General features: G+C 52.5%; 7 protein-coding genes across 7 annotated transcripts; 5 read left to right on the top strand and 2 right to left on the bottom strand.

Moving 5' to 3' along the window:
- Positions 1–18: 18 nt before the first annotated feature.
- CC1G_12622 (hypothetical protein) lies at positions 19–561 on the bottom strand (the record flags this gene model as incomplete). The annotated part of the gene is made up of 1 exon (XM_001839542.1): positions 19–561. One exon carries the CDS (start codon positions 559–561, stop codon positions 19–21), a length of 543 nt encoding a protein of 180 aa, XP_001839594.1.
- Positions 562–2,405: 1,844 nt separating this feature from the next.
- CC1G_15641 (hypothetical protein) lies at positions 2,406–2,705 on the top strand (the record flags this gene model as incomplete). Its single annotated transcript, XM_002910168.1, has 2 exons — positions 2,406–2,440; positions 2,489–2,705. 2 exons carry the CDS (start codon positions 2,406–2,408, stop codon positions 2,703–2,705), a joined length of 252 nt encoding a protein of 83 aa, XP_002910214.1.
- A 53-nt stretch (positions 2,706–2,758) lies between these two features.
- On the top strand, positions 2,759–3,677 carry CC1G_12621 (hypothetical protein; the record flags this gene model as incomplete). Its single annotated transcript, XM_001839541.1, has 3 exons — positions 2,759–3,231; positions 3,298–3,386; positions 3,445–3,677. The coding sequence occupies 3 exons, from the start codon at positions 2,759–2,761 to the stop codon at positions 3,675–3,677; spliced, it is 795 nt and encodes a 264-aa protein (XP_001839593.1).
- Positions 3,678–4,139: 462 nt separating this feature from the next.
- CC1G_12620 (hypothetical protein) lies at positions 4,140–5,050 on the top strand (the record flags this gene model as incomplete). The annotated part of the gene is made up of 3 exons (XM_001839540.1): positions 4,140–4,605; positions 4,658–4,795; positions 4,854–5,050. The coding sequence occupies 3 exons, from the start codon at positions 4,140–4,142 to the stop codon at positions 5,048–5,050; spliced, it is 801 nt and encodes a 266-aa protein (XP_001839592.1).
- Positions 5,051–5,628: 578 nt separating this feature from the next.
- CC1G_12619 (hypothetical protein) lies at positions 5,629–6,818 on the top strand (the record flags this gene model as incomplete). Its single annotated transcript, XM_001839539.1, has 5 exons — positions 5,629–5,692; positions 5,735–5,821; positions 5,887–6,275; positions 6,377–6,695; positions 6,784–6,818. 5 exons carry the CDS (start codon positions 5,629–5,631, stop codon positions 6,816–6,818), a joined length of 894 nt encoding a protein of 297 aa, XP_001839591.1.
- Positions 6,819–7,034: 216 nt separating this feature from the next.
- On the bottom strand, positions 7,035–10,594 carry CC1G_15640 (hypothetical protein; the record flags this gene model as incomplete). Its single annotated transcript, XM_002910167.1, has 9 exons — positions 7,035–7,288; positions 7,347–8,086; positions 8,137–8,248; positions 8,300–8,491; positions 8,541–8,938; positions 8,993–9,138; positions 9,193–9,537; positions 9,596–10,285; positions 10,340–10,594. The coding sequence occupies 9 exons, from the start codon at positions 10,592–10,594 to the stop codon at positions 7,035–7,037; spliced, it is 3,132 nt and encodes a 1,043-aa protein (XP_002910213.1).
- Positions 10,595–10,829: 235 nt separating this feature from the next.
- Positions 10,830–13,080, top strand: CC1G_12616 (hypothetical protein; the record flags this gene model as incomplete). Its single annotated transcript, XM_001839536.2, has 5 exons — positions 10,830–11,045; positions 11,107–11,528; positions 11,584–12,014; positions 12,065–12,463; positions 12,512–13,080. The coding sequence occupies 5 exons, from the start codon at positions 10,830–10,832 to the stop codon at positions 13,078–13,080; spliced, it is 2,037 nt and encodes a 678-aa protein (XP_001839588.2).
- Between the last annotated feature and the right edge of the window lie 498 nt (positions 13,081–13,578).

The raw sequence follows: 13,578 nt of genomic DNA, 5'->3' as shown, positions 1-13,578 counted from the left end.
CCTTCTGCAGACCTTCCCTTAAAGGGCCAAGTATCCTTGCTGGTATTGCGCCCTCCACAACAGGACTCCCGCACCCCTCAAAGCCATCGCCTGTCCCAAGTTCGCAATTGTTTCAATCCCGACGATGGTCGTGATAAGGAAGAGCGCCATTGATGGATGAAGGATCATCTGTACGCCAAACCAGACCACATTGACCGCAACGGCGCTCCATAAAATGGAGAGAACCCACGCGGCAATCGACGCTTTCCTCCTGTTCCCGAAGATGCCTGAGCTGAACGGCCCAGAGGCGCTTGAGAGTGTGTTGGAGAGGAATGAAGCTTCTTCGGGGGATGTTTCCTTGTTGAGCTCGGAGAGGACACCGATGTCGAATATCAAGGTGAAGATACAGAGGATGGTAATGTGTGGGAGGGCGAGGATGAGTGGGATGTTGCAGAGTATGACGATGAAGGATAGGACCAAGGAGATGAGGAGTCGAGTCCGGATTGCGTTGTTGTTCTCTCTTCCAGAAGGAAGCTCTGGATACCAAAATATCCAGACGAGCATTGAGCGAATATCAGACATTATGGACCGTAGGTCGACGAAGATGGGGAGCTGCTGTCGCAGAAGTCTAACGGTGTTCGCAGGAAGAAAAGGCAGGGGCGATGTTGGGGGTTGATGGAAGTCTCTGCGTGAGTTTGATGTATGTAAGTGTATTCCATAACGGGTGCGATATTTACAACGCCCCCGGCGCTGTTCGTTGTTACCCGGCTTATGTCGAAGACGTGATGGAAGAGCGCAGCAAAGTTCTGATCTAGTTGACAGCAGCGGTCACATCGCAATATGTATCTAGTTAGTCTTCAGTCGGTCCCAGTCTAAACGTACATGATGGTACATATGTAGGCTTACAGCACCTTGATCTAAGCAGGCTATACTTAGCTGTGTCCGTTGTCGACGAAAGTTATCACAAAGCCGAAAAGCCGCTAGTGCTGCCATTGACGCGAATAGGACCGTCGCGACGGGCGCTATGATATTTCCCCAAAAGCAGCATTATAATAAATCTCGCTGTGCTTCAACCGCTCGTGTCTGGATCCATGGCAATTTGAAATGCAACGAGGACATACGCCTGGGCGCTTAAATGGTTCACGTGCTTCCGGTCATGATCAAGCCTAGCACAAGAGGGACTTGGCATCAGAGTACGGAATCCGCCCGCGCCGCTTAGGTCTTTGGAATTTCAAACTTTTCCTAACCACCGCCCAACTAGATTGCGTACTTAGGCCCGTCCTTACCTCGACAGAGACTGTGCACACGGCTTTGACCATCGCAATTCGCAATTTCAGTGCTCATTCCACTTGCGCAGCAACCAGCTCAACCAAAGTCCGAGCTCTCCCAGCGGTTTCCGCAGGGTAGTCAGTAGAATATCACCAATGTAGATGGTTCAGCGGGGGTGAAAATATCACCAATGTATACGGTGTAGCTTGGGTAGCTGGGGGAAACCGAGCGCCCAGTACTGATGGCCCAGCCGGGGTGGCAGAGTATGGCAGGACACTTCCATGGGAAAGTGGAAACATTGACGCCCAGCTCTGTCACATGAGCCGGATTATACTCGGATAGACCCAGCGCGGCTTAAATTCTGGCTCAGTCACACGCGTACCGGCCATGATACAGGGGCAGCTGGGACACCCCTACAGACCATGATTATAAAGTCACAGCTGGAGCTCCCTGGACATCGCGATCCATCGTCTACCACGTTATCCCACTCCCATCGCCCACAAAACACCCCTTGACGGTTCCTCCAATGTTATTACCCCTAACAATGAACCCTGGCTTTGGCGACGCGATTGAGGGTCTACGCAGATACCCCATCCCCGGCCCATGGCTTCGTTGATTGCCAAAACTCTGCAGACTCCGGCTGGGACACTTACAGCATCCTAACCCAGCCGGGCGTTCTCATCTCCAATCAAGACCAGGGCTGGGGCGACGCGATTGAGTTTCTACGCAGATACCCCATCCCCGGTCCATGGCTTCGTTGATTGCCAAAACTCTGCAGACTCCGGCTGGGACACTTACAGCACGCATGACGATCCTAACCCAGCCGGGCGTTCTCATCTCCAATCAAGACCAGGGCTGGGGCGTCGCAATCGACTGTCTACCTAAATGACCCAGCTGCGGTCGACACCATACAACGTAACCGCTGATGTAGGATGTACCTAACAACTAAAAGTCAGGTCAATATACGGATAATGCTATTGAATACCCTGGCTCGGATATCTTTCAGGACCTCCACTTAGATCAGCCGAGCTGGGGTAACTGCCCAGCTCCTTCACCGCGTGAATCTTCTAGCACTACCTCCATGGGGATCTACTTCGTAGTGGTCATCACACCTCGACCTCTCTCTCTCTCAATCACACTCTCTCCGACTTGCCGCCATGACCGACAAGCCTCAAGACGTACCGGAACGACGGTAAGTGTCCCCTTTCTTGCTTCTTTGCGCTTACTGAGTCGTCTGTAGGAGGATTGCCCAGCAAGAGGTGGTACGCAAATGCCAGGAATTCATGAAGGAAATCGGCCCTCAACCGCTCTTTCTATTCATCCCCTTGGAAGACCCCAAGCAGACCTTCACCCTCGCACCCGCCCGCCGTGAAAGTGGTTACCAATTAAATCTCTCCCATTTCACGACATCCACACCACCCCTTTCTGTACTTTCTAAATCCATCAAACCCCGCTGATGTCGTGTTTTTTTGTATCCAATGAGAAATTTACCTTTCCACTGGACCTCACCATGGACGATTCCTCTCCTATCGCTTCCCCTAGTACCACCCTTTCTCCTCCAGCTGCTCCAGAAAAACCGCTGCCGTTTGGCATCGAAGCTACCGCATATGCGTTTAGTGTCATCAGCGACAACGGCTTGTGGTGTTCTTGGACGGAGGCCCTGGACCAACGCGGTGCCATCGTTCGATGCAGCAATACGGAATGTCAACTGGAGGGCTGCACATTGCTCGGAGACGTTCTCTCCTGCCTCAAATGTTTTGAGAACGACGCCATCGGGCCGGGGAGATGTGACCTCCCTTTGCTCTATCTGCGCCGCTTCATGGAGACCAAAGACATCCTGCCCGAGGAGAAGGTTCGACCATTTGTGACCTGGTTTGCCAAACGGTATCTCGGCTATCAGTCGCCGTTCAGTGACCTCTCGGGTCACTCGGACTCAGGATTCAATATCAAGGTCGAATCAGGCATGTTTACTGGCTTTATTTTGTCTGTCCAGCTCTGACACTGCGAAGGTCTCAAAGACGCCCGCCGTCAGCTCGCTGACATTCGCAGGAGTGCACCTCCGACGTTCAAGAATCAGTTGAGCGAGCTCCAGCGCACTCTGGAGAATGCTAGGAAGGATAACTTGAAAGCAACCGCCGGTGTGTAGCGTATAGCAGTCCGAGTCTTTTTCGTTAGCTTACGTGTTTACTCTTTTAGCTGTGCTGCGGTCGTGCGCCCGCTGGCGGGCACTCTCAAGGATCATCAAAACAGCTATGCAGCAGCTCGATCCCGAGGGGCATGCAGCTGTCGATTTGGATTTGGAATTGGAATTGGAGATGGACCTCGAAGGGCTGGGCGATGGAAGCGACCTATCGCCCGCTATCTCACCTAACCTCATCCCTGCTCTTTCCACACTCAGGCGGTGCCATAAGTTGGACCTTCTTTCTTAGGGCCGACCAGTAGCCACATGTTTATTCTTGATGTCCACCGAACCCCAATATACACGTTGTGAACCCAGAAGGGTAATGCCTCCCCGGATCAGTGGCGTTCGGATCGCGTATGTTGACGTCAGTCTTAAAGGATAGAGTGACCCGAGCTGGGTCAATGATACCGGGTGTATACCGTACAGCCCAGCTGGGGTAATGTTCCGTCGTCGCGTGCCCCAGCTGGGTCATGCGGTCCTAACTGGCTCTGGCATCTCAACCCTAGCTGCGCCATCTACCTCGAGGCCAATTCTGACGGCCCAGCCGGCCTCTCACTTGGAAAGAATGGTCCCCGGCTGGGTCAGCATTGACCAACCTTTACGGACAGGCCCAGCTCCGCTTCAGTCACTGCCCAAGTATCGTGTCCATCGAGCTTTGGATCACAGTTCCGTGCACCGTAATCGCTCCACATCTCTACCTTTTGCAACCATGTCCAGTCGACCGTCATCCAGAAACCTCCTTGCCCAATCTATCCCCCAGAGTCCTCCGTCTCCAAGTATACCTGCAGACCGTCTAGACATCAATGTCGTGGACCTCGAAGCGCTCAACATTGCCCTCCAAATCGAAGTTCGAATGGACTTCTGGTCTTCCTGGCTAGAACAGAACGCTGACTTCGGCCGACACGTCAATTGCGGATCCCCTCATTGTACCCAAGGCTGCACGCCTCTAGACGACTTCATGGCTTGCGAGGCCTGCTTTTCGAATGGCCAGCAATATCCCACCAATTGTGGCCTGCGCACTCAATTCCTTCGTGATACTCTCCGTTCCCGAGGTGGTCTAACCAGCCGCCAAATCACCGACTTCCTCCCCGTGTACACCCGATTCAAACAAACCACTCTCGATGGTATCACCTCATCGTCTTCTCGAATCGGAATGGATGGAAGGATGTTCGTTCGTACGTCGAGTATTCATTTCCTCATATCTCCTTACTAACCCTGCACTGTTAGTGCTGTCCGCAGCCAGGGACCAGCTTCATGATGTCAGACAGTCCCTTGCACCAATCCCCCACGAGGCAAGGTCCCCCATCCACCGTCTCCAGAACACTCTCATACGCGCGCGCAAAGAGAATGCTCGGATCGTTTGCGGTGAGTCATTTCCGATTGTCATAGATCCCATTGATCTCAAGCATGTTGCACTGTGCAGAGTCAGTTCGTTCTCGGCAAAATTGGATGGTGCTTTCTCGTATTATAGAGGAGGCTCTTTACAAGTGTAGGCGCACAGGTGATGCTGTCTCAATCCTTGCCGATGTGTCCGCCGAGCTCGAAAGGGCCGAGCGCCTCTCCCTGATTTACGATGCTGACGACACAGAGGAGCATGAGGAACTCTACGATCCTCTATAATCCTTCGTTTTACATATCTGCATGGATAGTTGTGACTTTGATAAAACCACCACCACAACTATTGCCTTCCTCCATCGTTCCTGTCCCATCGCGTACGCGCCTAGGGCGCCCATTTCCTTTGTATTTCTTACTCTCAATCAATGTTTTTTGAACCGACTCCCTTTTCTCGATGCTTGCCTCCCACCTGGCATCACGAGGTTTAGTCAGCAGGCGTATCGAAAAGTCTGCTGACTCATGACGTCCCACGCCAAGTATGACGTCAGTCAAAGCCGCAAACGAGCTCTTTTGCGGTGACGACTGACGTCGTTCCTCTGGAAGTACACCGGATCATATCATACCCTAGCTGGGCCTCGGCGCTTAACGACCTGGCACGATGGCCCAGCTGGGGTAGCAACACTTGCCTCCCTGTAACACCCCAGCTGGGACATACTGGATGCATCTTGTCTACTTCTGTTTTGCTTGATTTACCTTTATTTACAGCCAAAAAAATCAACGACAAAACAATCGCCGTTGCGTATTTGATTCCCACCATCCCTTTTCCACAACCCACCACCTTCGACTCATCTGAAACACTCAAGATGGTACGCCTCGAGTATGATCTTCCTCACGGGTTGCAGAAGCTATACCTCTATGCTCGGTACTGTATACATCTCTTTCATCGCAAGCTAAATCCAACACACATAGTCCCTCCCTTCGATGACATCGCTCTCGACATCAAGGCCGAGCTTCGGCAGCTTGTCACGACAATCTACGAGGCAAGCAAAAACCTGTGTAAGTCTATCTTTTAATCCCTCTCTCACTCGATGTCCATCTCTCTTTGACGGCACTGTACCCAGGGCATCTTTGTTGGTCCGTCGACGAAGTGATCTCTCACCTGAAGCTCAAATCCGACTTGGACAGTCTTCTCAAGGAGTTCGGACCCTCAGAGCCGACCAACCCTCATGAACCATCTCACCTGGCGATTGAACTGGAACCATGTTGCTTTGTTGACACCACCGGCAAACTAGTCGCATGGCACCTCCCTTCATCTGTCTCCCAACAGCGAATCGCGAGTGTTCTCCTACTATCACACACATTCCGTGCATCTTACCCCCTCCCACCTTTCAGGCTTCCTTCTTTGCCTCCGTTCAGCGAGCCGTGGAGTCGCCCTCCTTGTCACGCCATCCCTTTGGCCGCGGTAGCTATCCCCTCAAGAATTTTGGCGAGGGACTCGATCTACCGCATGGTATAGCCCACCTTTTTCCAGCTTTGTTCGTTTCAAATCCCGTGCGTCAATCCCCTGCTGTTGCGAGTGTGTGTGCGATCATTGACGTCCTTCCTTACCAGGCTACTCTCTCACCCTCGAAGGCCTTTCTTGACAATACGTTTGGGGGTGTATCGCTTCTCTCCGACATCACTGAGACTATTGCCATCGTCGGCGCTGCCATTTCTGTCCTTCATCCCCACCAGCTTTTTGCATCACTCTCAGCCTACGAGGAACTCCATTTGGGTCGAGTCACGGTCGATAGTAGATGGACGTTCGAAGAGGTGATGACGTTTTGGTCAACACCCTCAACGGACATCTTAATTTACAACAACTACCACGCCGATATGGACCTGTCGGGCAGGCTCCCCCATCATGCCTTCGAGACCCTTCTCTCCGCTGGTACATGTCGCGATAATCGTCTCATCTTTCCCACCCTCCATCGAGAGTTCTACTTTGATCCCGGGACTCTTTTTGTCTCGATGAGTAGCATTCTCCCCCATTCATGGTGCTCCGCTGACTTAGATAGTGTAGTGGTAGCAGGGTCCTTTAATGAACGACTTATCACACACGTACTGCCTAAAGTTTGTGATATCTTAGCTCATTGCCATGTGTGTAGTGGTTCATATCCAGCAATTCCGAGGACTTCGCTGTCGTCGTTTCTTGTGTAGACCTTTCACTCTTGCACGCATCGCAGTTGTACCAACGAATTAGGTTACACCTTCTAATCACAGTTCTCTACTATTCTACCGAATTACGCGTCTTCGTGAAAAGTTTCTCGGCTTGAACATACATTAGTCTCCACATGTTCTCCTGTCGTTTGGCGTAGGCGACATGTCCTGGAGATTCAGGAACAGCTTGTGCCCACGACCTACAGTCTCTCTGCTTCGCTTCGAAGAAATTGAGTATCCAGTGCATCTCAGAAGATAGAAGGGTATACTCCTCCCTCCACCTATCCAGACGCGAGCGGGCACGTAGCCAGTTGACCCTATAGACTGATATAGAACTTCATGTTACGCTTTGGACATAAAGGCGTGGAATATTGACACTCACGTTCCTCGAGATACTCGGATTTGGTCGAGTCGCCAGCAACGTCCATGTTCCAGATCCATGGGAGCGGCTTGTTACGTTCACCTCGAGCGTTCGGCTTGTAGATTGCAGTAACAGCTCTGGTGTCCTCCGGCTTGATGGCGCGATAGCGCAGCTTGAGAGTGTCGTCGGCTCCAAGACGATGCATTGCCCATCGCGCTTGGTTGTAGGAGCGAACGTGGTCTCGAATACTTCTGTTGACCGACTTGACTGCCGTATAACCGCGCGTTTTTTGTTTCTTGCCTTCTGCCAAGCGAATGTTGGAACGGTAGAGGTAAGATTTATGGCCAATCTCTACCCGGACAGCCTCTAATGCATCGTCCGCTTGGGCGATGCGCAATTTCAACTCCTTCTCCTGAGCAAGACGGAGGCCCTGCAGGGAAAAGGATCCCACTGATTCGATTGTGGATGCGGAAGACGGCAAAGGTATCTTCACATCCTCGATCTGGTTCTGTGCGAGCGAGAACGGGTTGTCATCCTCGATTTCCTCGTCCGAGTCGTAGTCATCGTCGAGGGTGATGGGGTTCGGGGGAGGCTCATCGAGTTTGAGGCTAGTCAAGTCACCTTCCGGGAATAGAGAAGACGCCGTCTCATAGAAACTGTTAATATCGGCGTAAATCTGCTCTCGCCTCTTCGATATCTCGAGTTCTTGCTCGTCGGTCTTGTTCTTGGGCAAGGTGCGTATAAAAGATTTGAGGCGCATTCTATCGAAGGCTTTCAAAGGTGGGATCTACTGCGTTGAAGGAATACTTACTGAGCCTGTTGTATTTTTATACCAAAGGCAATCCAGGACGTTACGCCGATTCCGGCGCCCATCTGTTTCTCCTTTTCCATTAGGTTGGTGCGCACCTTGGCCATAGTGGGGGCTCAAGCGAAGTAAGGCTCCTAGAATAATCGGCCTAGAAGGAAGGACCTACGTTTGTTAATCTTGGGGTTTAGGATGTCCATGCTGGAGACGTCATTGAGCCTGTTCCTTTGCGCCTCGTCCAGCTCCTCCTTCCACCTCGCTCGTTGTTCAGGGGTTGCGGTCTCATTTAGAAGTTCAAACGCCTCGCGAGCATCGCTCAGCTGTATCCGACAGTTGAGCCAGTTCTTGCAAGTTGTTGGTACTTGAAATAAGGTCAGCATAAACGAAGACTCGGTCAACAGGCTTCTCACCAAGTTGGATTAACTTCTTCCAATTAATATCACCAAGGATGGCGTCCAGAACCTCTGTGCGATGTGCGAGCGACATGGTCGAGGTTGCTCGGGCCACCTCGTTCACGACAGCCCAAAGCGATTCAAGGATCTCGCCTGACGACACCCCAGCCCCTTCGATGAAGGTCAAGGAGTAACGCGCATGGCACGACTCCTGGTGCCCATGTACGTGGAATAGTCCAATGCCATGAACAAATACGAGGTCCTCACGGAGAGTGAGAAACTCCCCTTCTCGCAGGCGTTTGAGAAGGTGTTTGCTGTACTGGCAGTTAATATCGTAAACAAAGAGGACCTTTGATATTTCGTCTGAAACGGTAAGCTTCAGCGCCTCCGAGAGGGCGTAATCCATGTTGATGTGCCTTCGGGCGATCAGCTCTGACTACTCTGGAGTAAGTGACAACGAAAGTCCATACCTTTCCCCTTTCTGGAAGTCGACGACACTGCCTGGAGCAAACGCTCCATGTCGCATGCAGGCGATGGCTCCAATGCCTGTCACGTCAAGGCCTTTCCTCAGCCTGGACTTGTCGGCGATTGCCCGATGTTCGTGACACGTCGGGGGCTTGACAGGGACATCAGTTATACGAACAGGTAATCCAGTATCTTCGATGCCTACCTCCGTTGTTTCTGTAGACGTCGCCAAATGCTTTGCGTAAGATGTTTTCTCCGTGATATATCCCTCTCCATCCTTCAGCGAGACATCTGAGTCCTCCGGAGTGCGCAGCCTTCGATGGATACATGTGAAGTTACCATCGGCGACGAAACTTCGCGTGAATTTCCATTGCTCGGGGTCATCCTTCCAGTTAGGCGGTAGATTAACACCCGGCTGTGGACACGCTGCACAAAATAGTGCGAGTTCGCCTTTCCCCGGAGCACGATCCACGTGAGAAAACCCACTCCGCTTGAGTTCCTTTAGGCGCCTCCATTGGCGCCCAACACGTCTCAGCTCCCTAGTTCTGTCCTGAAGAAACATGGTTAAGTGGCAAGGAAGCATCAGAGCAATCGGGTTTGGTACGTACAGGGACTGTAGCTGGAAATGGCTCGTTGGTGATGCGACGGAGTTTGGTGAAGAAGTGGTGGGTAGATGTGAAGCACTCCAAAGTTTGAAGGAGGTAGTCGTCGAGCAAAGGAAACGTGAACACTGTTCTGACGTTTCTCGACGTTGCTGGATAGAAACCGAAGGAGAGAAGTTGGAATTCTTCACCAGGAGCATTGTCGCACAAGCAGAAGTGAACGGGTAGGTGGTGTACTCCGTTTGTATGGACAAAAACAAGGACACGGTTGCCTCGATGGTATCGTCCCTGGGGCCGAGCGCCGAAGGTGAAATCGTCGGTGTCAAACCAGTCTCGCTCTGGATCATTTAACTCGTCGCCAGATTCCTCCATGTCGGATTGATGCACGGAATCGCTGCACTTTTTATTAGGGCACAGATCGACGACTACCCCGCATTGCCAGAGCCACGAAGACAGGAAAAAGCCGTTCTCTAGGGTCTCTACTCTGTGGAAAGGTGCTTCCATATGCGCGTCGCCAGAGCAGAGGTGACAGAAAAGCGGAGTCCCTAGACACTCTTTACAACGCCACCATGTCGGGGATTCGTTCGTGTAGCACCTTGAGCAGGTACGGACGGTAGGGGAAGCCTCCCGTCCAACGATATGGCTAAGGTAGGCGCGGACCTTTGGAATCCATTCGGCCATATAGTCGTTTGAATCCTACAGGACTAGCGATGAGAGATCATGTTTCGTTGTAAGCTTAACAGGTGATACCTTTGACCGATTCGCGTTGGCTGAACTCTGTATATTTCGCTGAATCTGTACAAATTCGCCTTGCTCGACGGCAGCGGGCTGGAATGAGATCTTTTGTTTCCTCTTGGGTGGGGATGGCGGCGGCTTCTTGGGCGACGGAAGTGCCGGTATAAGTTGGATTTTCTTCGAGCGCTTGTTAGTGAACAGGCGCCCGTGCATAGCCTGAACTTTGGAGGTGCTGCCTGATCCAGCTATCTGACCTTTCCCAATCGCCATGATGGTTGTCGTTGGAGTACAGGGGCGCTTCGATCGCCGAGTTGAACTAAACATCAAGTGGACACTGACGTGATCGGGGCTGCGATCTCGGTATCTGACAGTACACATTTGGTATATTGACCCCGCCAGGTTGAAATGCTCCGCGACCTTTTTCTTTTGCGACACCCCTTTCCTCTCCCTCCCTTCCACCACCAATCACAAACTTTTCCTACCTTTCTCGATGGTCTTGCTCCAAATGTCCAGCGCCCAATTTGCCACCAATCCCGAGGTCGTCCATCTCAGAGCAACGGAGGTCGCGTACTTGGGTTCAAAGCTCGAGGATTATCGTGACGCCAAAGGGAAGACTGGCAAGGCGGCCATCTTGGAACAATGCTTGCGTACTCTTAAGGGAGAACGAGAGGTGATCAAGGGGGAGCCTATGTCTCGCCAGGCTGCTTCGGATCTAAAGGCGGTGAGTGCGATGGACTGTCAAGACTGGATTCGATATGCTGATTCTTTACACCGTGTTTTAGGCGATCGAGGGGTACATCCAGCGAAATCTTCACACTGTCAGGGGCCCTCAGCGCAGGCCTTGGGGTATTCGCTGGACCACTCGCCTTGTATTCCAGTACCACCATTCACAAACCATCATGTATCTCGCCAAGTTGATTGTGAACCAGAAGCCCACCCCCAACCTGCGTACTTTGCTGGAATCCCCCGAGACCATCATCCCTGCTGGTTCCTTCGATCTCGACTACATCCCTAGCGAAGACGATGTGGAATGGGAAGAATTGGAGTCTGTCGAAGGTCAGAAGAAGATCGTACGTCCTTTCGACAAGTACCAAACAGCTACGACTCAACTCTGGGAGGTGACCACGACTGCGGAGAGGTGTCACTACGAGGCGATCTGCACGGAGTGGCTGTCCCAGGGGCCTCCGCTATCTGAGCGACGAAAGTGCGTACCCCGTAGCAAGTGGAACATACTTCGCCAACTAACTTCCTGATATCAGGGTTGCTGAGCGCCTGCTGAGGTCACGCTGCCTGGACTTCGTCGTCGCGCTTCTGAACGACATGAACGCTCGAGTGTTTATGTTTATCGGCTACGAAAAGCCTGACGGGACGCGAATTGGGGCGGACGTCGATCTCAACAAGGAACTGGGCGGCTGCGACGAATCCTTCAGTCAGGCGTACTCTTCCCAAGTCAAAAGTCTCCTGAACGACTGGTGCAATTGGGTTGGAAACGTCTTCGACAACCAAGAGGACGCTGACCCCAACGCACCCGCCACGAAGGCCGTGTTTTCCAAGTACAAGCAGCTCGAGCCGATGGACCTTTACACCGACGGCACCCCGATCCTCCCCGCTTTCTCAACCAAGCCTCGTGGAATTGAACCCGCGGTGTGGCGTGCCAACCAGCTTCGCAGCTTTTTCACTCGGCATTTCGGTGGGTGCTCTGTCCATTCTCATCGCCCGATCTAACACTCTTGGCGACAGTCATCGCCAAAGGTGACGATCCTCTTCCAGAATCTGTTCCTCTCGACTTCGTGCGACCCCGTGTGCCCTGGACGGCCCTCAAGGAACATGTCTCTCGGTGTATCAGCACCGAGTACCTTCCGAAGAGGCTTGCCGACGTGTTCCACGATCCATGCAAGATGAGTGCCACGAACCTCAGGAAGGTGTACGACCATCTCTACGCACGCCAGCAGGACCCCGAAATTTACCATGACTTCTGCTTCGATCAAATTCCATTGAGGTGCTACGAGGGTCCTACGACTGCAAACAACTTTACGGGATATATGTTCGTGGATGCCGAGAAGCCCAAGAAAAGGATGGTGACCACATCGGACGATGAAGGTCCAGGAGGACACATCGACTACCTCTTACTACGACCAGGTAACTCTTTGTTCAATCTCTTACAGCTTTATCTGACAGTGTTTGTAGATCGTTCTCCATCGCCTCCCACCGAAACTTTGGTGTCTACCGGATTCCGTTCGCCTTCACCGTTTTTCTGTGACCGGTTCGATGTTCACACACCTCCTCCCGTGGTACCTGCTGCGAGATCCCCTTCCCCGGTTATCCCGGACGGTTTTAACTTTGGCGGCCGTGGTATATTGCCTGACCACCATCCAGATCGTTCGGGCGATGATCGCCCGACACGGTCACCGTCGCCTGAATTCTCCCAGTTCGGGTCTCAGCCGCCTTTCTCCCCTGTGTTAACCCGCCCCCTTCGGTCACCCTCACCCTCCGGCGCACACCTGACCACACTGGGCACCAATGGTCTCCCCCCGCGGTCCCCGTCTCCATCGCTAGACCACTTTGGTGACTTGTCGCCTATCCGGAACCAACCACAGCCGCCCCCTTCGACAACTCGCAGCCGTGGACGCCCACGGATGCTAGTCGGTCTGAATGTTGTGGAAGAGGAGGTCGATTCACCCAGACAAACTCGCAGGTCAAAACGGCGCCGCGATGACGAGTTACCGGTGGTTTCTCGGAAACGATCGGGGAAGTAATCGTCCAGTGGGCCCTTATCGTGCGTCGGTCTTGTGGCTAGAATGTGCAATTACACCCTTTTTGTCGCTTTTTTTTTGGTTTTGTAATGCATGTAACTACGTGATTAGAATACATCTCTTGGCCATATGGTATCTGGTATGAAGCATAGTTTTTCGGTACTGATCGACCGTTCAAGACGGCTGGGTGGTACATATGTCGATCTTTTCTGATGGCACCCACGAGCCCCAGCTGGGCCATAGACCTAATCCACGAAGGTGAAAGCCCATCTGGGGTCAGTTCAATTTGATGGTCACCACAGCTGGGTCGACTCCACATATCCCAAAAGGTGATTGCCCAGCTGGGGACCATTCGATTTCACGATCACGACAGCTGGGCCATAAACCTGGTCCCCAAAGGCGATACCCCAGCGGGGGTCAGGTCACTTTCATAGTCACAGATAGGTCGTCTCACATATGAAACCCACATATCAACGTCAGCAGTAAAGAAAGCAGGGATCT

This window comes from Coprinopsis cinerea (genome assembly GCF_000182895.1).
Source record: "Coprinopsis cinerea okayama7#130 chromosome 11 map unlocalized cont3.11, whole genome shotgun sequence".
Lineage (NCBI taxonomy): Eukaryota > Fungi > Basidiomycota > Agaricomycetes > Agaricales > Psathyrellaceae > Coprinopsis > Coprinopsis cinerea.
The sequence above is the reverse complement of the archived record's forward strand: the minus strand, read 5'-3'. Positions and strand labels throughout refer to the sequence as shown.